This window comes from Callionymus lyra, chromosome 3 (assembly GCF_982586985.1).
Source record: "Callionymus lyra chromosome 3, fCalLyr1.hap1.1, whole genome shotgun sequence".
NCBI lineage: Eukaryota > Metazoa > Chordata > Actinopteri > Syngnathiformes > Callionymidae > Callionymus > Callionymus lyra.
Window position 1 is genome coordinate 35915073 of NC_141820.1, and position 22173 is coordinate 35937245.

At 37.6% G+C, this 22173-nt stretch overlaps 4 protein-coding genes across 5 annotated transcripts; 2 read left to right on the forward strand and 2 right to left on the reverse strand.

Annotated features, from left to right (window-relative positions):
* Positions 1-213: 213 nt before the first annotated feature.
* LOC148084621 (uncharacterized) lies at positions 214-4071 on the reverse strand. 2 transcript variants are annotated; one of them, XM_087787741.1, is made up of 6 exons: positions 3925-4071; positions 2847-3113; positions 2701-2776; positions 2547-2625; positions 2120-2276; positions 214-1521 (listed from the first exon to the last, which is right to left on the reverse strand). In XM_087787741.1, exons 2-6 carry the CDS (start codon positions 3111-3113, stop codon positions 1141-1143), a joined length of 960 nt encoding a protein of 319 aa, XP_087643867.1. In that variant the 5' UTR covers positions 3925-4071; the 3' UTR covers positions 214-1140. The 2 variants fall into 2 exon arrangements, with proteins under 2 accessions (XP_087643867.1, XP_087643866.1); XM_087787740.1 differs by having other exon boundaries at positions 2120-2279.
* Positions 4072-5469: 1398 nt separating this feature from the next.
* On the reverse strand, positions 5470-6614 carry mrps21 (mitochondrial ribosomal protein S21). The gene is made up of 2 exons (XM_087785984.1): positions 6522-6614; positions 5470-5818 (listed from the first exon to the last, which is right to left on the reverse strand). Exons 1-2 carry the CDS (start codon positions 6602-6604, stop codon positions 5638-5640), a joined length of 264 nt encoding a protein of 87 aa, XP_087642110.1. The 5' UTR covers positions 6605-6614; the 3' UTR covers positions 5470-5637.
* A 1760-nt stretch (positions 6615-8374) lies between these two features.
* Positions 8375-11484, forward strand: crabp2b (cellular retinoic acid binding protein 2, b). Its single transcript, XM_087785985.1, has 4 exons — positions 8375-8504; positions 10493-10671; positions 10976-11092; positions 11154-11484. The coding sequence occupies exons 1-4, from the start codon at positions 8423-8425 to the stop codon at positions 11202-11204; spliced, it is 429 nt and encodes a 142-aa protein (XP_087642111.1). The 5' UTR covers positions 8375-8422; the 3' UTR covers positions 11205-11484.
* A 4405-nt stretch (positions 11485-15889) lies between these two features.
* On the forward strand, positions 15890-21440 carry scamp3 (secretory carrier membrane protein 3). Its single transcript, XM_087787742.1, has 9 exons — positions 15890-16187; positions 16948-17028; positions 17219-17329; positions 18522-18642; positions 18732-18860; positions 18961-19120; positions 19219-19320; positions 19414-19531; positions 20354-21440. Exons 1-9 carry the CDS (start codon positions 16137-16139, stop codon positions 20501-20503), a joined length of 1023 nt encoding a protein of 340 aa, XP_087643868.1. The 5' UTR covers positions 15890-16136; the 3' UTR covers positions 20504-21440.
* Positions 21441-22173: the final 733 nt, after the last annotated feature.

Consider the following 22173-nt stretch of genomic DNA (forward strand, 5'->3'; position numbering starts at 1 on the left):
ACTCAATACATATATAGGATGTTGTTTTTTCCCCAAGATCTACAGACTTTTTAACAAGCTCCTAACTTTCTTACAGGTTAACCCCATAAATCAAAATCTGAATCCCTTTATCAGAATCCCATGCAGCTTTAGTGTTGATATAATCTCACCACTTTCTGACAGATTAAAAAACACATTAAAACCAAGGCAAAGTTGGGACAATACACAGATAAATAAAAAAAAATCATTCAACATGAATGACATTTTATTAAGTGGCACACAGTCAATGCATAAAAAATATGAAAAAGGAATATTTGTTATTCAGATTTAAACTTGATGGTAAAGCACTTTAAGTGACAGAATCACTATACAGATACATTTCAGACACTTCACATAGCCTTTCCCTGCTTTTTATCATTTACTATTACCTTAGAAACTAGTTTGACACAAATCTGACCAAAGCAGTCAGTATTTTAAAAGCATTAGGCTTTTCTGGAAAACAACTTCACACTTCAGAAGCCATGGTGATAGAAACCTTTGCCCTTGAAATCCCAAAGTGCTGTTTTAATTTTTTCATTTTTTACTTAAACAACCATAAAAGGTCATAAAAAGGAAGCTGCAGTGACCAAACCCAATGTTTTTAAATACAAGGGTTATTCTTATTGTGGTTTGACCTTCGTGCAAAAAATAAGGTATTGTATAAAATAACAATAAATATTTGTTAAGAAAAACTAGGCTCAATCCGAAAACAATTAAAATACAAGACTTCTGTAAAGGGTGTCAGAATGTGTGTTTAGAATAGAGTACACTTATATTTTAGAAAACAATTGATTAGACTATTGGGTATTGGATTTTGATTGATTTTAACAACATTGCAATTTAAGCTTCTTTGATATTTTCCAATAGTTTCTTCTTTTTTTTTAAATTAAGTTAATGTAAATCCATTCAAAATAAACGTATTATACTTAAGATGGGCACAAATCATCACAGGCGTTTACTCTCTCCAAACAGGTAGTGCAAAGTCAGCTTTAAAAAAATAAATATGTTGAAAAGAAATGTGCAAAAATCTTTAAAGGGGGATGAAAAGTGACACAATGCGTAGTCGAAAGTTGCTTTGTTATCCCGAGTGAAGCATCACTGGCTTGGATTGTCAATTCAAATTTATGAAAACCACTCTGTCTTCACTCTGACTGGCATGCTACTCATCCAGTTAATCACAAGTTCATTTGAGGAAAGCTGAGGCAAGACAGAACTGGAAGATATGGAGCTTTCCGGTGTGCACTGGCTGCTGCCAAAGGAGCATGGACTCGTCTCGTCTGAAGATTCTTGGTAAGGCCTTTTCAAACCCTTTTTCTGCTCTGTCCACAGATGTGACTCGCAGTGATCGTCTTTGTTTTCTGGACGTTTGTGTGTCTTTATAGCTCTGGGAAGACATGTAGTGTCGAGCACTTGACATCTGCTTTGACTTTTATACTGAAGACTTTTCTGCGAGTCAGGGTCAGAGTTTGAGTTGTCAGGGTCCACCCAGTTCAGCTTACGCTTCTGGAATGAGAAGATAGAACCAAATATAACACATGGCAGAATCATCGGGCAACACAGTTTAAATATCAGTGTCAGCCATGTTGGTGAAACATGGCTGACAACACTGACGAACAAGAACCTCAAGATATTTGAGTTCATTGTTAAAACATTTATTAGAATGGTTTTCTTGTAAATAAATGAACAGGACAATGATCAACTATCGAATTAATCAAACTGTTCCATATATAGTATATACTTCATGCTTAATTCATGTAATTTTTTTTTATTCTGACTTTTTGTCCGATTAAATTGATTGATATCAACTACAAAGGTCAATATCAACCAAAATAACACGCAAACAGATCGAAACCATCACCATCCATCTTTACAAAACAAAAATAAAAGGGACTTAAGAATAATTGATTTAAAGGTATTTTTCTTTTTATGTTTCCACAAACACTAGTGTCAAATATGCAAGTCTGGGAATGCTTTACTGACTTCCTGGTTTTTAATTGAAAATATATTTTAAACTTAATTAAATCATCATGTGTGCAGTCAGTGTTCTAGTTTGGGACAACGAGTTAAGTTATAAACAATAGGAAACAAGATTCAGTCTTACCTTGACAGGCATGTGGAGCTGGTTCTGCTGCCAATGAGGAGTGATTCTGGGCGTGGGCGTCTGGGATTTTACACGTGTGGACTGGAAAGGTGTCACATGAGGGAACCACATTTTGAGCATTATCTCAATCTGTAGCAGGTTATGTAGATGTCTCTCCCTGCTGACAGAAAAACAAAAATTAAAATCTAAGTCGAACAAACTTTACAAATACATTTCACATAAATAATAAGCCCGTAATAAATAATTAGAGACAAGTTTAATTCAAATGCCCTAATCTAAGCAATGTTCCTTTGTTATCTTTGTGATCTCAAGAGTCCTTCTTGAGTAATGTGGAAGGTCACTTATAATCTAGCATATTGTAATAAACACATTTTGAGAACAATCTAGAAATAATTTTTGCTACGACAATATAGTATCTTTGTCTTACCCCATTTCAGGCCTCTGCAGCATCCCAAGAATTTTCTGCAGCCTGTCAATTGCAACATTTTGCTGTGAAGTGGTCAAACCTGCCAAAAGAAATACTATTATTATACATAACAATGATTTGAATAATGTGATTTGAGGTTCTTTAGAAGACATACCTTTGTTATACCTCCCGGTCTTGAGTTTGTGTAGAAGTTGGTGCAGTGGGTGGACAAAACTGTGTAAAGCTGCACACTAAAAAGGAAATATCCTCATTACTACAAATAACAAGTGGAAAAAGAGGCTTGACAATGAGAAATCATACCTTTTTTGCAAAGAACATATCTCCAGGCGTGCTGGATGGAGCTTCAATGGTGATGACGTCCGGTAAAGCAGACGCAAGACAGAGTTGAGAAGTTCCCTTTTTACACTCAACAAATGTATTCTGAGGATGGCTCAGAAAGCCAATGGTAATTCCTTCATCGGAAACATCTGCCTCATCCTCTGTGTGTTCACTCTCGCTGAAGTGATAGCACGGTGTGGAAGGTGGAGAGTTGTAAAACAACCATTTGGCATCCAATGTGTTCATCATCTGATGGAAGAAAAAAAAGAAGTTAATACACATCAAATTGGCTGTTTTTGTGAAAACACCTAAACGTTCTTTGAGTACTCTTGACATTTCCGAGCCAGTGTGATACTTCAAATAATCAGTCCTCCTGAGAGATAGCAAAGTAAACCAGCTATGTGCATATTACAGTCTTTGTATATTTGAGTCTTTGCACACAAATAAGACGCAGCTCAACTCCAGGAGGTTACTTAGTGACTCAAACTAATTCCTTTATCCAGCTCTTCATTTGGTGATATTGCTAAATATAAATGGTCTAAAGAATAAAACAATAATGTTCATTACTTGAACAGAAGCAAGGCTATTTCCCCTCCCTTATTTTCTTTATTTATAACCCTTAAATATAGTGTCAGTCGTGACGTCGCGCAGATGTGAACAAACATGTAAAATAAGGCAATAGAGTTGTTTACAACTCGTGCGCACCACACGCACTGAGGACAACCGTTTGTTCAAGTGATATGAAGTACAAACGCTTTTATTGAGAAAGAAAACGTGCGTCAGACTAACTTTTCGATGTCAACAGAAACAATTGGATTCTAAAGGGTTCCATTGCATAACACGTCACGCACGGACACACGCATACTGTGTAATACAAATTATATCTTTTAAAGCATGGATAATATAAAACGTTATCACCTCAAGTAAAATATCGTCATCTGAACTAAAACACGAATGTTAAAAAAAATATATTAGAATTAAAAACATCCAACTCGTGTCAAACTCGTGTCAAACTCGTGCCAGGAGTTGACAACCATGAGATGATATTAAAGTATCTTACCCCACACTGGAAATATCCGAAGAACTTGAAAAAATGAAATCCACTTAATGTCAGAGAAGTTCTTTCACCGCAGCTTCAGACACAAACATTAGACTGAGCGCTAAACACACGAGTCTACGGTGGAAGTCGGTTGCCGTGCGCATGCGTATTCCCCTAACTCCTTTGGTACGTTGTGTCCTCAGTGTCGAGACATACGGTTCACGTGCGGAACAGAGCGAGCGCCGCCCTGGTTGGTCGGCGGTCTGACCAATCGGTGAACCGCCCCTCGCTGATTGGTCGGTTCTGGTGGAACATTGCCGCACGTGTTGTGAGTGTGGCTGGATTGAGGCGTACTAATACTTGTATACACGATGGTGATCTAAGTATGTCACGAGCACATGTATATTTCGATTCAACAACCTGATGACTACATTTTTGTCTCATGTTGTTCAACCAATGCACACCTTGTTCCTTTGATGATACATTAATACATGTTAGATCTTTCTTAAGATATCGTTTTAATGCTTTTGATATATTATTCCCTGAAAGTGTCATGTTTGAGCATACACCCATACATCTATTATTATTATTATTATAGTATCCCAATATGTCCCGAAACAAGCTTTTAAGTCTTATTTGTCATTCCATATGAGTGCCTGTGAATAAGGAACTCACGAGAAAGAGTATAGGAACAACAATTATGAATAAAAAAATCAAGTTTAATGTGAAACAAAATTAAAACAATAATAATTCCTTTATATATTACATATTGTAACACATAAGACCAAAATAAGATTACTTATAGGAATATATAATACATTTTAAATCATATTTTCAATAGGAATACAGTTTTAGTCCAGAACTGGACTTGCAATACCTGCTTTACCTCTTTAGAACATTTGTACAATCAAATTTTGCTTCATTTTTGTTAATCTTTAACAACAATTAGTAGCTCAACAAATTCAACACTGCAGAGATAGTGTGGACTAAGTACTTATTATGGGGAAGTTGTTGTATTATTTATATTCATAACAATAAACTGAAATTGATTGTGTTTATAAGGTAAACGGATTTAAGTATATACAGTAAGTATAACTTGTGTCAACCTAACTTACAGTATACTCATTTCATGTTTCTTTTATTTTAAAATAATAGTAGATGCCATTCAATCTTTTTGGCAACCTTTTAAAATCCTAAGTGATATGTAGTAGAAATGTGTTGTTTCTCCATAACTCAAAAAGCTTTGGATTTAGGTAGACATATAAAAGTCTCAACTTACAATGCTCTGTTGGTTGTTTACAGGAGTTCATATGCAACACAAACACCTTTCGTTTAATCTTTACCACAACACTTATGAATCAAACACAGTTTTTCATTATATTCATTTGTTAATGTTGTTAGTTAGTTGTTCATACATTGCTAGTTAGATTGTTGAAAGCTGGACAACTGCATTTGACAAGTCATTAGGTGTTGTCATTTAAATTTTATAACCTTAAACCACAGAGAGCTACTATATCAACACTTGACAGAAGGCAGTCATATTTATTATGGAGAAAAAACATCAGATAGAATTCCTTACACGTTTATTAGAATGAGAACATTTATTATATTATATTGCAAACATCAAAATGCAGTATTGTCTTGTCATGTCCAATGTGTCCACAGCCATGTGTGGTCTTAGATGCTGTGAAGTGTCCACACTTTGGTCTCATCTTGGCCACGCCCTTCATTATCTTAGCATCCAAGCCAAGGATCTTCTCGGACCGTTCTGGATACGAAGGCTATTTTTCTGGCCATTTCAGAGTTGTAGATGCGCTTGCAGTTCTCAAAGCTCTTCCTTTGGCGTGCTACACACGGTTTCTCGAAGTACCGCTTCCGCTTCACGTGCTCGATGATCCTGTCCTGGTTGAGACACCTGCACAACATGACAACATATTAATCTCCAAACCAATGTTGGTGCATCTTTATTATTTGACCAACATTTTGTTATTACATGTTTTTTATTAAAGAAAATGTTTTAAAAATCCCATTTTCTTAATTAACATTATCTCTCTGAATATGATTTAAATAAATGCTTACTGTAATTACTGAACGATCACATGTCCTAAAGACGGTGCACAATGAATTGTTCGGTTGGATGGAAACATTACACCCAAGTGAACAGCAACACCCGTATGTTGCCACAGTATTATTACATAATTTGATTCATTCCACATGAAGAGGCTGAACGGCTGCTACTTGAAGCTAAGCAGGGCGAAGAAAATACACGTTTTCATAGATCACATCTACGCAGCCGATCAAACTTCTGTCAACAACAAAAATAATATTGCTGACCACCCCCATCTACTTCCTGTGACGTCATGTCATGAAAAGCATGCCATTAATGAATTCAATAAATGACTTTAAGGACCGAATTATTCAACCAGTCTTAGAAAGCAAACGTTAAAAGATAGCTAGTAAATAATAATAATAATAAATAAAGCTGGAAAATAACTAAAACGCTCTTTCTGACCTTAAGACATTGAGCGAATAACGTAAGATAATGTGGCCATAAGCTTAGTGCTACTCATCAACAATGACTTAGTTTGAAGAGATAAAAAATAAAATAAAATGTTAACCTCGACAAAGTATTATACGCAGCGTCGATGTTGCCATCTTTGACCATCACTGTCCTCGCAACGAAGCGAAGGTGGTTCGCCATGATGACCGTCTGTGCGCCTGGATTGTTTTCCGACTCAAACTCGGACGAGAACCAACGTTCCGGCACAAGTGGAGTGATTACTGACCAGAACGCTAGGTGGCGCTTGAGTTCAATTTAATGACGATGAAGAGATGATCGACACACTTGATAAATTAGACTATTTTAGCATTATCATTTTTATCGGTCATACTGTTAATAGCAATATTTTTATTTTTTTGCAGATCGTTTGCAAAAAAACTTATGATAAACATGTGATAGAAGGAAGTACATTTCATAATTCCAGACAAAAATGTATGAAATTGAAGTCTACATTCATCGTCACACGACAGGTTTTAGTAACATTTAAACGCTTTATTAATACCTCTAAACAAAAGGCTGGTTTCATGTTGTTTCATTTCCATCCTGCTTTAGTGCACAATAGTGCTGTGGTTGTTTTATCTGATTTGCATATTCTTATCTTTCAGGCTTATTCATTCATAAAGTACGGGATGAGACCAATTCATGTGTTGCTGAAATCCAACCAGGGTCACTGTATCTACCAGCTGCCACAGAGAGGAATGCTGGACATGATAACATCATGGCTGCCTTTGTAGGATGAATGCTCTAATATTTCCAGTGTTGTTCTTTTGGTACAGGACTAGATGATTATTCATGCTTCACACTTGTGTTGTGGTCGTAACAGGTAGAGTTGTTGCACATTAACTTTATCTAATGTATAAAGTTTACAAAAGGAAGATGGATTTGGATATATAGAGAAAAAGCATGATTATATTTTTATCTTAAGCAATTGATTCAAGAGGCCAGTTGTGTCTTGAGTTCACTGTGGCGAAAGTGCAGGTTTGTGAATCTGTTGCTCATGATGAATAGTCTAAACAAAAACTGACTGCAGTGAGTGATATTTTAGAACTTATAAAGCTCATATTAAATATCCAAAACATTTCACATTCACAAGTGTCTTTCCTGCTCTTGTTTTTCGAACATTGTCATTCTTTTTAAGAGTCGTGTTTTTCATTTTTAATTATTTCTCTCACCTTGTGGAAAAAAATCACTATTAAAAAATTATACAATACCATTTATAACACATTGTGAAATGTCCCGGGGCAACAGATGCTGGGTAATGTGATCTGGCCTTCCTTTGTTTACAAACACAGCATATAGACAACAGGATGTTGCACACATCAGGTATGAAGACACTGAAGTGTAAATGATACCAATAAGCTTTTTGTGTCCCCCAGCTGTTATCCTTATCTTCTGCTGTGACCATATCACCTAAAAAAAACCACACCCCCTCCACCCCAAATGTACCGTGTGAGCTGCGCTTTAAAAATAAATGTTTTTATAAGAGCATATCAAAAACCTATACAAACAAGTAGATTGCTGATAATAGAAAAGTGAATAAAATAAACACTGGTATAAGTCATTTTATTAGTTCAAAGTGGTTGGTAATGGCTTTTGTGTTATTTCGTTTTTTTGGGGTTAAAGATTTATGGCTTTAAAAAGTCTTGCAATTTCATCCATAAGCTCCAGAAATATGAATTCTGATTTGCTTAATTTGTCCTCGAGTAAATGTGACAACTATCTACGAAATAAAACACGTTTATTCATTAACAACAGATGGTTGACTGGAAGCAGAGTTTTCATCTGGTATCTAAATCTTTCACCTCTCTGACAGAGCAGGAGGGGGGATCCAGGAGAGACGTCAGCCAATGAGACCAGGGGACAGTAGGAGGAGACGGCTGCCCAGATCTGCAGAGCAGGGACAAACTGAGAGTCACTGAGAGAAAAACTTCTGCACAAGTGTTCAGTGTCGGCAGCAAAATGGAGAAGAGCATCACAGACTTCTCAGGAAAGTGGAAAATGAAGTCATCTGAGAAGTTTGAGGAGCTTCTCAAAGCAGTGGGTGAGTCAATGTTAACTCTTGAATAAATTCATATTGATTTACTTCAAATAACCGTTGTCTATATCTGCCGTTTAGAGTGTAGGTCAATTCAATCAACATTTAAGTTTGGATTTTTTTACAAAACGTCTCTGCTTCCTTGTAGTTTTTGAAGCCACCATTGTATTTCTATGAAATGTTGGTTTTGTTATTTGGATGGCGACAAGTATTGTTGTTTAGGTGCTGCAGAAGTGGAAATGTGTCCCCAAAATTGGTTTTGACGAGTTGCATTTGCAAAGTTTGTTTTGGATTTTAAATGTTTTATTTTCCTTTTACCTGCATATTTTATCACTTTGATATGTTGTCTTTTTCTATGTGCATCCTTGGCTTCAATGAAAGAGAAAATAATGAAAGGGTAAAATGTTACTGAAATGATAGTCAAATTAATCAGATAATAATTGATTGATAATCAGAGAAGTGAACAGATGGACTAGTGCAGAGATCAGTTCACTATTATGATGATGAAGAGAAGGATTCACAGCAGGGAGTCAGTTTAGAGGCAGCCGACATGAGAACTTCATCGGTTAGTTAGCTAGTTCCTAATTTCCCAAAATAATTTTACCATGGGATCAATTTAGTTTTATCTATATATATATTTTATCTGTAATAAACTTTCTGTTGGAAGCATTAATATAGATACGAGATCAAAACTAGCTCATCAAATATATTCTTTTTATTGTGAGTAAATGTTCCAAATCCTTCTATGGTTGAATTCAACAGTAGTTTTGATTTGTTTTATAAATCAAATAAATGTTGCATACACTTATCTAATTCTTGGGAAAATAAAAAAATATAATAATATCTAAATTCCTCTCAAATAATGTTTTTTTATTTGTATTTATAATTAATTCAGCTAATAATTCTGATATATAATAACCGGATTCTGTTTTGTTTTTTTTTCATTTTCAAACAAGCAGAGAAATTCACACAATATCCTACTTTATTAAAAATCTGTCTGAAAATCAGAGTTAACCTCTTTACCAATACGTCCTGTTGGGCCACTGCTGTGCATGAAAATTCTGCTCTGGTTGTGTGAGCCCAAAAAGTGTGGCCTCCAGAGGTGGGTTGGGGCTCTGGAGGTGGGGGTGGGGGTTCAGGTATGGGCCAAGCAGTGGCATCCATTAAAAATGTGAAGACAAACAGCCTGTGGTGGAATGTTAGATTACACTCATCTGAGCAGGGTCCTGCTCATGCGGTTGTAATTAGAGCCAGTGTAAACGGAACTAAGCCTTGACATGGGCCCCTGCAGCCAGCCGGCTCTGACTGCCTGCCCTCCACCGCCTCAGGCCTACATCATCTAATCCTGCTCTGTGTGTGTTTTACACCGATGACCAGCACACTCACAGAAGGCTCAAATAATATCGGTGTCCAACCATCACCATCATAGTTTTATGAGCCAAAACTGAAGGAGGGATGAATTGTCACATTATCCGTATATTAAGTCATTTTGAAATTGTTGACGTGCATAATATCACGATCCTGTTAGTTTGGAACAATTCCCACAATGACACTGGCGCCAAAAAATCTATAAAATATCTTTATCTATATAATATTAAATTTACAAACGATTAAAAAAAACTTTTGACTTTACTCTTACAAGCTATTTAACAAATCTACATACCATTAAAACTAATTCACAAACTATTTAAAAAAAACTATTTTGGAAGCTATCAAAAATAATTAATAAACTATTGATAAATATTGATAACATTGTGAAGGAAATGGAACAAAATTGTGAAACACTCTTACCATCAAACCTTTCTGCAGTTAGAAGTTTCTTTCATCAATTTGTACATTTTTTTCAATACTTTTATTTTGCACTAGCCAGTCACCTTACATCCACAGTTTAATCTGAATCATACAACGTTTGCACGTAACATTGAAGTGCACCCTTGATAAGTTTGTACAAAACACTACATTTCCTTTGCTTTCTTTTCTCTCGGTTTCTCCAGGCGTCAACTTATTCTTGAGGAAGATCGCAGTAGCAGCAGCCTCCAGTCCTGCTGTGGAAATCAGCCAACAGGGGGAGAATCTATCCATCAAGACGTCCACCAGCGTCAGAACCACACAAATATCCTTCACTGTCGGTCAGTCGTTCAACGAGAACACGGTGGATGGACGGCCATGCACGGTACACTCCACACTCACAGCTGTCGTAGAACATGAGTATCAGGCTGAACTACTACTACTACTTGTGATCATTAATTCGAAATAACAAAAACCAATTCAACATGTTTAAAATGATTGTTCATATTAACACATTTAATTTGATGATTACCTTTTCAATCTCAAGTCACTGTTTTATTTTCTGTCTATCTGACTTTTTTTTTTACTTTGTCAACAGTTCTTGGTTACCAAGCAGAACTATACATGTGACTATGTATGTTATGCCTCTTTAGTAACCACTCACATGTTTGTATGGCTCCTCAATCCAGAGTTTTCCCACGTGGGAAACGGACAGCAAAATCACATGTGAGCAGACTCTACAGAAAGGCGACGGACTCAAGACTTCCTGGACGCGCGAGTTGACCAACGACGGGGAGATGATCCTGGTGAGTGTCATGTGACAGAGTGACTGTGAACTTTCCTCTGACATCACTCTTCTTCTTGCAGACAATGACAGCCGGAGAAGTGGTCTGCACCAGAGTTTATGAACGTGAATGAGGAAATACATTTCTTGCGCTAGATGGCTCTAGCTGTTGGCTTTCAAGTGTTGGCAGAGATGAGCTTGTGTTTTAAGAAGACATCATTTTCTTCTGTTCTCCCTCATGTTGATTTAGTGGTTAAATTTACTGTAATGTTACCAAAAATATTTTAATAAGTGTGATACTGGCCTTGTGAGCGTAGCTCTTTCAGCTTTTTAGAACATTCTACTTTGCATCAATGCTCATGTCTCATAGTCAAACAACTAGTTTTATACAACATTAAAACTGAGTCTTCAATACGACCGTGTTTGTCCTTCTTTGTTACATTCCTTCAGCTCTTTTCCCTTCGTCTCCAGCCCACGGATCAGTTTTACATCAGCGCTCAGAACCCCACACCCTTCCATCTTTCCATCCGCCTTGTCCTCTGTTTGCTCCCGCTTCTCATAACTCTCCACAATATGCTCTCAATTAGCCCAAATACACCCAAAGAAGTTTTATAAACTCGCTTTGAGAAACATTTGGCAGGTCCACGGGGAAAGAAGGAGTGGAAAGGAAATGAGTGAGGGGCAGAGAGAGGGAAGCAGCGAGGAAAGAAATGCATCGGATTTATTTACCCTGACAAAACAATTTGACAATGAAAACAACTCTGCTTTTATACAGATTTTAGCGTTAAGTTATCCTTATGTCTGCCAAGGAGGTTATGTTTTTGTTGACATCCATCTGTATGTTATGAACATATTTAAATCAAGTTTTTAGGAATGAACACGTACAGGGAAAAGTGGTGCTCTTGAGTTAGAAAAGTTTAAAGGTATAAGCACTTTTTTGGCATTTTACTGATGCTGCTTATTCGCCTTGCTCCACTCGAACCTAGTGAAGAAACAGACTTTACTTTTCTCTTGACAAGTCACAGTGAACAATACAAACACAACTAATAAATTAACTTAATCGCATGAGTGTGGCGAAGTGTCTCGTGGCCTTTTTAAAAACTGTTAGCTACTTCACTAAATGTCCAGCATTATTTGAGAGTAGATTTTTACTATGTTCCTTACGTTACTCCCAAATGAATAAAGCAAGTCCAAAGCAGAAATAAAAATATTATTCAGCCCTAAAATGTATGTGCATGAATCAGAGACAGGGATAGTTTTCTCATTGCTTCATAATGGAGCCTCGGATATCTTGTAGTGTAACAAGGAAGTCAATTACTATTTAATTTAAAATAGTTTTTTCAACTTATATAGTGTTAAAATGCAATGGAAGCAACATTGTAGACAATATAAGTTTTCCGATTAAATAGTTATATTTTTCACGGACTCAGAAGGCAGATCATGAAAAAAAAAAGAAAAAAAAAAAAGTTTGGCTGTCATGGAAACATGAAAGGGTATACAGTATAACTAAGAATCACACGTCTCTCACAGGCATTGTTCACATCTCAACACAAAAGTGACATTCTTAGTAGAAGTCAATGAAAAACGAGGCCTCGTTCATTTTAAAGGAAAACTTGGACACAGATCATTTCCACTAATGGTTTTTCCAGGTTCCTTCGGTGCTCCTTCGGTGCTGTGAAGTTTTCCGATTTATGCACACTTTTCTGAACAAGCAGCAGCAAAGAGGATTAATGTTCTCACTGGATAAATGTGTGTGTAATGTGACAGAAGTTGAAGAGCTAGAAAAGATTATGTGTGACTAAGAATGCATGGCTTACACAACTATCTCATGTGTGCTTGTGTTCTGGCGCAGCGTGTTGAAAAGGCTCAGTGTCTCAATGTGTAAGAAACCACAGTCCTTCAGATGCACTGCAGGATGGAAAGTTCTCTGTTCCTTTGCTTAATGAGAAACCTGGCAGAGAAGACACACACACACACACTGACTTATGTTGCTAAAGTTCTGTTGGAACCTCTCCTTGCTAGCTGGATCATTTTCCTCACACAACTGTCATGCCAGTTCATTCCTGAGGTAATGATGTCATGGACCGAACATTACTCGATTGGCTGTGGAATGCTGCGGTTTTAGGACCTGAGGCTCGCAGATCCGTTTTTGATTCAAGGTCGTCTGGTTCAAACACGGCTGCTGAAGAAGTGATAAAGAGCAGAACATTGCTGACAAACAGATGCTGCCCGAGGAACTGTCTCTAAATTAAATCTGTTAAAGTTGGTTAAAGTGGTTTCCTGCTCATTTTTTTCAAATGATTCTCTTCGTACCACACATGCATGCAGAAAAGTATCTTGCTTATCTGTTTAAATAGGAAAAAAAATCATTATCTATTATTTATTTAATGTGAATTTATTTTTAACTTTTAGATTATACTATAAATAGCTATCTGTGTTTTTATTTACAGTAAACAGCAGCAATGAAAACTATGCATGTAAAGTGAGGTGAAACATGTTCTTCGCTTCTGACAGAGTCTTCCTCACCAAGATGCAGTAAGTCCCTTATAAGTTGCCCTTTAAGCTTTACAAACCAAAGTACTTCTTTTCACCCAGCAAATATGCAAACTGGTGGATATATATGCAACGTTTTTATCTAAGTAGTATTATTATGTGGTGTCTTTAACTTGCCAGATCCTTCAGTACTTCTCCTGCCCATCCTGCTTCCAAGAGACGGATGGCGACTTCCACACTTAAACCAATGTTCAAACTGCTCTTCCTGATTGTTGACTTGATACATCTTGCAACTAGGTATTCTCCTTGTTCGCAGCTGGCATAGCCAAAAGTGATGCAGACCGTCCCTCCAGAACGCCTGGTAAATGGAGAAGTACTGTACTGTGCAGAAAATGCACTCAAGTCGTACACCCATTGTCTCGCAGGCTTCAATTGTCAACTTTACAGAGAGTTGCTTGGGCCACTGAAGAGAATGAGTGTGGAAAGCAATGGCCTAATAGGACGAGGGCAGCTTTAGCTAGAGAAAGACCTAATCTGGTGATGATAGACTGCTAAATAGATTAACAGCCGAACGTTCCCTGCTAGTCCTACCAAAGAGGTACCGATAACTCGGCTTTGGGTTAACAACTTCACAACGGTGAGGCACTTCCGTCTCTACGGTTGCAACCCTTGGTACAGGTACTTTATTCAGGAATACATTACATGTGTGTTTAGATAGGTATTTCTATGTTGAGTGTCTTACTCTCAGGAAAGATGCAGATACTGGCAACCTTGCGGAATAATGTAGTTGGATGTTTGCAAGCATGTGACATCAAAAGGAGATAGGTGTCTGGTAAAGTCTGGATGACATTTTTGAGGGGTGGGTAGGTGATTTAAAAAGAGACAGCACTATGATTAGTTTTGGTTATACTTTGGGTTTTCTTTATTTTAATATATTTATCATTATTGTTGCAGTCATAGATTAACATTAAACACATTTGCAAAGGTCAACTAAGTAGAGATTATGTTTGATTGTACCTTACTGGTGGGTTAGTTTGTGTCTCAGCAACTCTATGACCAGAACAAAAAGGCTGTTTTGCCCCAAATTGATGTAACCATAAATGGTTGTATGTCTTTGTGTGCCCCACAACACACTGTCCTCCCGTCCAGGGTGTCCCTCGTCTCTCAACCAAATAAACCTGAACTGGCTCCATTAGGGAAAAAACTGAAAATGAATGAATAAAATATCTCCAAATTCAGTCATGTGTAAGATGTAACTTTCATCTTGGATGATATAAGCTTATTTTTACCTTTTTCATTTTTAATTTAATTGTAGTTTAATAATGATATACTGCTATATTATATTTTAATAACCATAACACTCGCAAAACCTCTTGATGATACCTTTGATGACATTTAATTGTAGTTTAAAATTTGACATATTGTATTAGAATAAATAGGTTTAACCCAAAACACTTAACTAAAATGTCGAGTCATGTGATGGATACTACCTTCTTCTATGATGACATGATGTTGGTTTTTCTATCTTTGATTTTTCTTTTCATAAATGCATGGTCAAGGTTACACCCTCACTATTTTTCTATTAGAAAGTTAAATTAATATCCCCTCACCTTTATAACAACTGATATTTTAACGAGAATTTTCAGTTAATTACAAATACATTTGATTAATCAAAATAAAAATGTCGTTGTGTCATTGAGGTTTGACTTAAAATTGTTTGGCCTCACGTTTCACTTTTTACAAGGTAGGACTTACACGAATAAAGAAAAAAAAACAAGAAATACGTTTTGATTCGCAAGTCAGGGAAAAACATTCTTTCTTTTATTTATTTCAAATTGTGGTATCCCGTAATGGTCGGTCATAAACGCGCACTCGGAATTTAGCGTCAAATGGTTCGACCAAGATCGTGGAAGCGTCGGATAACTTTTCCAGTCAAAGATCGCCGCCTACTGGTGACTAATCATAATCATAATCTAAACCTGTCTAATCATCGTAGATACGGAATTGTTATTATAATTGATACATTATTTTAACCGGGTTAAATAAATATCACACTTAGAGATAAGATAATTTAACAAAAAGTGCGTTTATATAGTTACTATTCATTAAAATATATTTAACAAATAAATAAAAACCGTATCCAATTTAGAATGTCTAGGCTTCACATTACATTTAATTTAAGCGTATAAATACGTGTCAAATAATAATTAAAAAAAAGTATATAAACATTTAGCTGTCGACGACACGAGTTCCGTCTTCCCGTCATAACTGGACACGGTCACGTGTTGTCCTGCCGCAGCAGTCACATGACCTGCTGTCTCCGCTGGTTCCGCCCAGCGCCACAGTTGTTGTTCCAATCGTTGGAAATAACGGCTGTTCAACCATCACCGGTGCCATCACCGACCCGCTTCTGTACGACCCGCGGACCTTCGTTCTCGCGGCTGACGTGAGCCGAGTTTCGCCGCTGCGAAGGAAATGGTGGTTCGAGGTTAGCTAACGTGGTTTCTCTCTTCCTCCTACACCCGCAGCAAGTGGTTGATACCCCGAGATAGCTTTAGTTTTAATCCGCCATCATGTCCAAGTACACCAGCTTCCCTGAGCCGCTGGAAGACAACCCTTTCCAGGTGGGTGAAAGTCTTTCTCTTTTAATTTGGCTTTTGATTTTTGTGGTCAAAAACTAGCACTTTCTGTCGTCATGTGACCAACGCTGGATCACTTGGGCCTTTTGATGTCGACTTGTGGCCTCACTCACGCCTAAATCAACAGCAAATGAATTGCTTGACAATATTTATCTTCTGGGTCATGGCTTGAACTAACAAATATAACGAGCAGTTCTTCACAGGAGGTTCAGCATCTTAGGAAGTGGAGTTCAAAGATATGGTGCTTCCTGTGGGATATTTAGATCACATAACACGACACTGAATAACCTGTTTAGTGGCAGCTAAAAAATGTAATCTAGCTAGTGCTTTGAATAAACAAAGCCCTAGTCATTATTGTCTATTAAAACTACTGCTACTTTCGAATGATGGGTCAGTTTATGGTGTCACATGCTAGACACCACCCCTCCCTTGTGTGGGACAACATTTCTTAAAGGCTTTTTGCATTCAATGTTTACCTTATGAATTCATAACAACCTAAAGTCTAACTGAGAGGTTTGTTTTTGTGTGAGAAGTTGAGTGGCTCCAGGCATATACAGTAAGAAGGTTTCGATCGATAAAACAGCTGTGGTCTTAAGCCTAAGCAGAAAAGTGTATTTTGAAGATGAGCGGCTCAGTAAGAGAACACACACTCACCCGACTTGGATACACAACTATTTCATTGCACTGAACATACAGCTCTGAAATTTCCTGTTTGACTCCTGTTCAAACAATTTTGTGTTGCTAGGATCCCGCGGTCACTCAGCATAGCAGCAACACAGGATATGCAACGCTGGACCTTTACAACCCGTTTGATAACGCGTCCAGAGTGAGTAGAATATTGGAGTGCTCTGAAGATCCTACTGTACATCTGGACCATGATTTAAATCAATCGATATCAAACTCACTTCATGTTTTATTAAAATGGGCGTAATGGGGTTATGCTACAGCACATAATAAACATTGTGATCTGACTAATGTTAAATATTTTCTTCCTGTTTCATTTTTCAATGGTCCAGCCTCCTCCTCCTCCATATGAAGCCACGCCCCCACCTGCTCCACCTGCACAGACTCCTCCCAGTAGAACCACACCAACAGAACCTCGGAACTACGGGTCCTATAACTCCCAGGTACAATTAAAACATAAGGAAGGATTTCTATTTTTATTCTTGTTGATTAATGTTCAGTTGTCATAAGTGGGTCAAAGAACGTTTTGTAAGGAGAACCACAGATGTAAACAAACTGTGCTACTGTAGTGTAGCTTTGAGCCGTTTCTTGATAGTTTTTGAGGAAAAACATGAAAGAGTAAGGGAATGCTAATGAAAGACTGTGGCCTCAATTTTTTGCTCCGAAATGTTTAGGAAGTGATGATGACTGACACATATCTGTGATGAGCACACACACCTCCATCGCAATAACATCCACATCAACAGATGTTCATTTTAAACCATTGTTTGCTTCTCGTTTTTGTTGCTGTTATTGTGACCGCTTATTGAGTTGTTGGTTTTGTTTAAAAGTGTAGTTTCACTTTTAAAAATGTTTGACTTTCAAGTTGAAGTTTCCTAGAAAATAATGTGCCGTGAAATGATGTCTGAGTACACAGACCTTAGTTACCATATTTGTCTCTCGTTCCCAAAACTTGCTTCTTTTGGGAATGAGAACAGGCTTTCCATTCACAGCTGCCACCAACGTGTCACATATCTTGGCTGATATGAAGCTGAGCTGAATGTTTCTCTTGACATGAATCGGTGACAGAAAAGTCTTCCTGTGATGTCATAAACGCATCTCGTGATATCTTGTGGTGCAACAAGGAAGTCTATTTTCTTTCTAACATTTTACAAGATCATTTCATACTAAATATTGATGCAATGTTGAACTTTGTGTTTCTGTTTTGTACTTGTCACTCACTCTCGACAAGCAAAATGAAAGAAAAGGATGATGAATATTGTACAGCTAATTTTTCAGTAGTTTATATCATGTACTGTATGTGGTTTACTAGGCAGGTCAGAAAAGCCAATAAATAATAAATGTGTTTCTCATTTACCAGACTCTCATATAAACCAGAGCTTTTAAGTCTGAACCACAACAGAAGATAAAACAGGTTTTTACTGCTAAAGGCCAGGTGTTGCCACGTCAATGACAACATGCATTATTTGTTCTATATTTTAGTCATAAAACTATAATGACCATCTAAGACTTCTACTGACTTCGTAGGAATACCCTCCACCAACAGTGATTATTATTATTATTATTATTATTATTATTTATTGATATCAACATTCGTTTAAAAACTATAACCTTCTGAGCAACTCTCTGTTCTAGCCAGTGGTAAATGCTACGACAAGTGAGCTGCTGAAGAAGCAGGAAGAGCTTGAGAAGAAGGCCCGTGACCTGGAGAGGAGAGAGAGGGAGCTCGAGTCTCACGGCCTCGGCCCCGGAGCCTGTAAGACATCCACGTTCGAACCAGCTAATAAAGAATTAATCTGAAGTCAAAATGTACGATAATAAATGTGCTATGTCCCACATCTTCAGCTCGTCAGAATAACTGGCCTCCGCTGCCGTCCTTCTGCCCTGTGGGCCCTTGTTTCTACCAGGATATCAATGTGGAGATCAGCCAGCGTTTCCAGAGGATTGTCACCATCATGTACTACTTCTGGATGTGTGAGTGTCTCATCTTCCCTTATGATTGTTGTAACTATATATTAATAATAATATATATATATATATATATATATAATCTTGTTTCTATTTCTGGATCTAGTCTGCACGTGCACACTGGTCCTCAACCTGTTCTCCTCTCTGGCCATATTCTGCGTGGACACGTCAAACGGCGTCGGCCTGGGTCTCGCCATCCTCTGGGGAATCCTCTTCACGCCCTGCTCCTTCGTGTGCTGGTATCGTCCTGTTTACAAGGCCTTCAGGTTTGTTTATGCTCCTCTCAACCTTGCAAAGGTTTGGTCACTAAAAGAGTGAAATTAAAATATGACTCTAGAAACTAATGTTTGTATTTTGTTTCTAGGACCGACAGTTCCTTCAACTTCTTCACCTTCTTCTTTGTGTTCTTTGCACAAGTTGTCGTCTTTGTCATCATGGCTATCGGCATCCCAGGATGGGGGTTCAGGTATGTCGTTTTTGGGGTTTAGAGTTGGATAACAAGCTTCGCCTTACACTGTTGTCCGTCAAACAAACTCATTTTGCGCCTCTCTCGTTTCAGTGGCTGGATTGTGAGTCTGTCTGCTCTTAGGATTAACGTCGGCGTGGGCGCCATCATGATGACCAATGCCATCCTCTTCACTGCCCAACTCGCTGGCGGTGTTTTCATGCTGAAAAGGGTACAGAAGAAGTTACATTTTAAGTTCTTTAAAAGAGGGAGAATGTTATAGAGGCAGCTAAGAAGAGTGTCTTCTACCGTGTATTCTTGGTCGGGTCGTGGGGGCAGCAACCTGAGCAAAGGGGTCCAGACTTCTGATCTCCCCAGAAACTTCTTCCAGATTTCCCAGAGAACATTGAAATTTTCTCAGGTCTAGTCATCCTAGAATGTACCTGAGCCACCTCTTCTGTCCATGGGGAGGAGCAGTGGCTCTACTTTGAGTGTATCATCGATGACCTACCTCCTCTACCTTATCTCTAAGTGAGTCCAGACAGAGGAAAAAGTAATTTGGGCTGTTTGTATCCACCATATTGTTCTTTGAGTTGGTGATCAAATATGACACACAAACCATGACTGAATGTCAATGATCTTCTCCTCACTTATGAATAAGACCCCAAGATACTCTCTTTCGACTTTGGTCTAGATGAAGAAGGAATAGGATAGAGGTTTGTGTTATTTATTTGCTTTCAAACTACACATTTCTCCAGCATCACACAGATTCTGCTGAATGAGGAGTGAGTAAACAAATCTTGGTGTAGTTGTGAGAAGCTCAAAGGGATAGTGCAGAACAATCTTGTGTTTTTTTATTTTTTATTTGATTGTTGCTGCACATGTCAGAAGAGGGGCCTGATATACAGACAGACCAGCAACAAGTGTTTATATCTGGTTATGGGGCCTTGCAATAGTTGAACAAGAACTATGTTGAATAGCATACGGGGATAAAAGAAGTAAATATCTGCCTGTATTGTGAGAAGGAATATCAGTGTCAACTTTGTTTCCGCAGGTTCACAGTCTCTACAGGCAGACTGACGCCAGCTTCCAAAAGGCGCAGGCGGAGTTCGCCACCGGCGTCATGTCCAACCAGGCAGTTCGCCAGGCGGCTGCCAGCGCCGCCACCAACGCAGCCCAGGGGGCCTTTAACGCACCCCGATAAGAGAATCAGGGAGGACATGGTGGAGAGCAGAGGGAGGGACTTCATGCCTGAGTGAAGATCAGTCATTTCTCATCCTGGGTTATTTTAGTCGCCTCATCTTTGACACCAAGTGCATGAGTAAATGAGCTAGTCATGTTGCCAAACAAGGAGTCATGCAAGGGATGTAAATCTTGATTATCAAGACACTGTAATATAATAAGGTTAATGGAAGATTCAAATGTACAAAATAGACATTAAAGCTGCTTTAATATTGATAATAACATGCTTGCAGTGCAGGCACTTGGCTCCAGCCACATTCCTTTGTTTAGAAAACAAGAATATACTTTTTATACTCAAAATACCAAAAAAACATATTGTTTGTAACACAAGTGATTAGTGAATTTTGTATTAAGCATAATGCATCTTCTGTGGCCAATTAATCAAAACTTCAAATCCTTTAACATTTTAATGCACATCATGAAAGTCAAGGCACTTACTTTGATCAATATGGAAATGCTCAGGTCTTGTTTTTATTTCTGCAGGCTGACAGTTTAACAAAAAAAATGTACTTCCTAAAGTAGCAGGTTAAATGACTTAAATGACCAAATAGTACAAAATCATCCCTTAATTCCATAATCATAATTGTGTTAATCGTTCTTGACGTTTCACAGCAGGAGTGTGGCCTTGTGATCTTGTTTTTCCTGACTATTTACAAAAAGGTAAACACTGAATTGCTTTCATAGATTATACGACTCGCAACATCATGGCTCATGTCTAAACTGCATTTCTTTATTCAAAGTAGCTTTTTCTTTTGTATTAAAATGTCTCAACTGAAATGCCAAAATATTGTGTACTGAGAAAATCAAATGTTTTTTTTTTTTTTCACTGATGGTTCTGTGTGTGGTGATGATGACATTTCACTCGCTTGTTAAAAAAATAAAGTGTGATGCTAAAATAGTGTCTTCAGTGGTTATGTTCAACCAAAAATGGAAGCTCGAGAATTCCCATGGTTGCTTTGATTTAATCTGAAGGACACATTTCTTTAATTGTGACATGTTGTCGCTACTTTTGAAAAGTTTTCATGAATACAAGTCTACTCCTAGCAGTCTTTACGGGATGGATTGCCCCATCTGCTGGCGTAGTTGTGTAATCGCAATAGATGATCGATTTGAAGGATTTCTATAAAAATATAGTTTAACTAAAGACTGACTGACGGTTTTTGGAAATTGTACTACGTATTTAAGTATCGTTTAATTCGTTTATTTGTGCGTCTAACTTAGAAATTACACATTTGTAAATAGTTTTGAATTAGAAAATCAATATACCTTTTTAAAAATGTCTTACGTATTTGCAGACTGAAGCACAGATACACTTACGGTTTTGCAATAATAATGGCATCATTGACATGACATCACATAAAGATCGTATGAGCTGATCTCAGGTTATTCCAGCAGGGTGAAGGGTCGACTAGGAAAAGTAGAAAACGATATAAAATACAGTTTATCTATATATAATGCTATTCTGCGGCTGCTATTACTTTGCTCATTCTCATGCTTTGAATGGGGTTGTCAGAAGACTTGTTCATTTTTCAAATAAAGGCTGGTCAGATGATGGACATATTATTCATAAGTAGGAGGAGCAGACTGGGTAACACATTTCAAAATCAGAAAACTTTTATTGCCAGTGTTGTA

What these genes read in the sequence shown, in the direction of transcription:
- LOC148084621 (XM_087787740.1), bottom strand. Translation starts at nt 3,113, where the DNA reads ATGATGAACACATTGGATGCCAAATGGTTGTTTTACAACTCTCCACCT. An exon ending in CTGCAGAGGCCTGAAATGGG is followed by an intron (nt 2,280 to 2,546) that starts GTAAGACAAAGA and finishes TTTTTCTGTCAG; the next exon opens with CAGGGAGAGACATCTACATA. An exon ending in AGCTCCACATGCCTGTCAAG is followed by an intron (nt 1,522 to 2,119) that starts GTAAGACTGAAT and finishes TTCTCATTCCAG; the next exon opens with AAGCGTAAGCTGAACTGGGT.
- mrps21 (XM_087785984.1), bottom strand. Translation starts at nt 6,604, where the DNA reads ATGGCGAACCACCTTCGCTTCGTTGCGAGGACAGTGATGGTCAAAGAT. An exon ending in GCGTATAATACTTTGTCGAG is followed by an intron (nt 5,819 to 6,521) that starts GTTAACATTTTA and finishes CATGTTGTGCAG; the next exon opens with GTGTCTCAACCAGGACAGGA.
- crabp2b (XM_087785985.1), top strand. Translation starts at nt 8,423, where the DNA reads ATGGAGAAGAGCATCACAGACTTCTCAGGAAAGTGGAAAATGAAGTCA. An exon ending in GGAGCTTCTCAAAGCAGTGG is followed by an intron (nt 8,505 to 10,492) that starts GTGAGTCAATGT and finishes CGGTTTCTCCAG; the next exon opens with GCGTCAACTTATTCTTGAGG. An exon ending in ACGACGGGGAGATGATCCTG is followed by an intron (nt 11,093 to 11,153) that starts GTGAGTGTCATG and finishes TTCTTCTTGCAG; the next exon opens with ACAATGACAGCCGGAGAAGT.
- scamp3 (XM_087787742.1), top strand. Translation starts at nt 16,137, where the DNA reads ATGTCCAAGTACACCAGCTTCCCTGAGCCGCTGGAAGACAACCCTTTC. An exon ending in CGGCCTCGGCCCCGGAGCCT is followed by an intron (nt 18,643 to 18,731) that starts GTAAGACATCCA and finishes CCACATCTTCAG; the next exon opens with CTCGTCAGAATAACTGGCCT. An exon ending in CCTGTTTACAAGGCCTTCAG is followed by an intron (nt 19,121 to 19,218) that starts GTTTGTTTATGC and finishes TTTTGTTTCTAG; the next exon opens with GACCGACAGTTCCTTCAACT.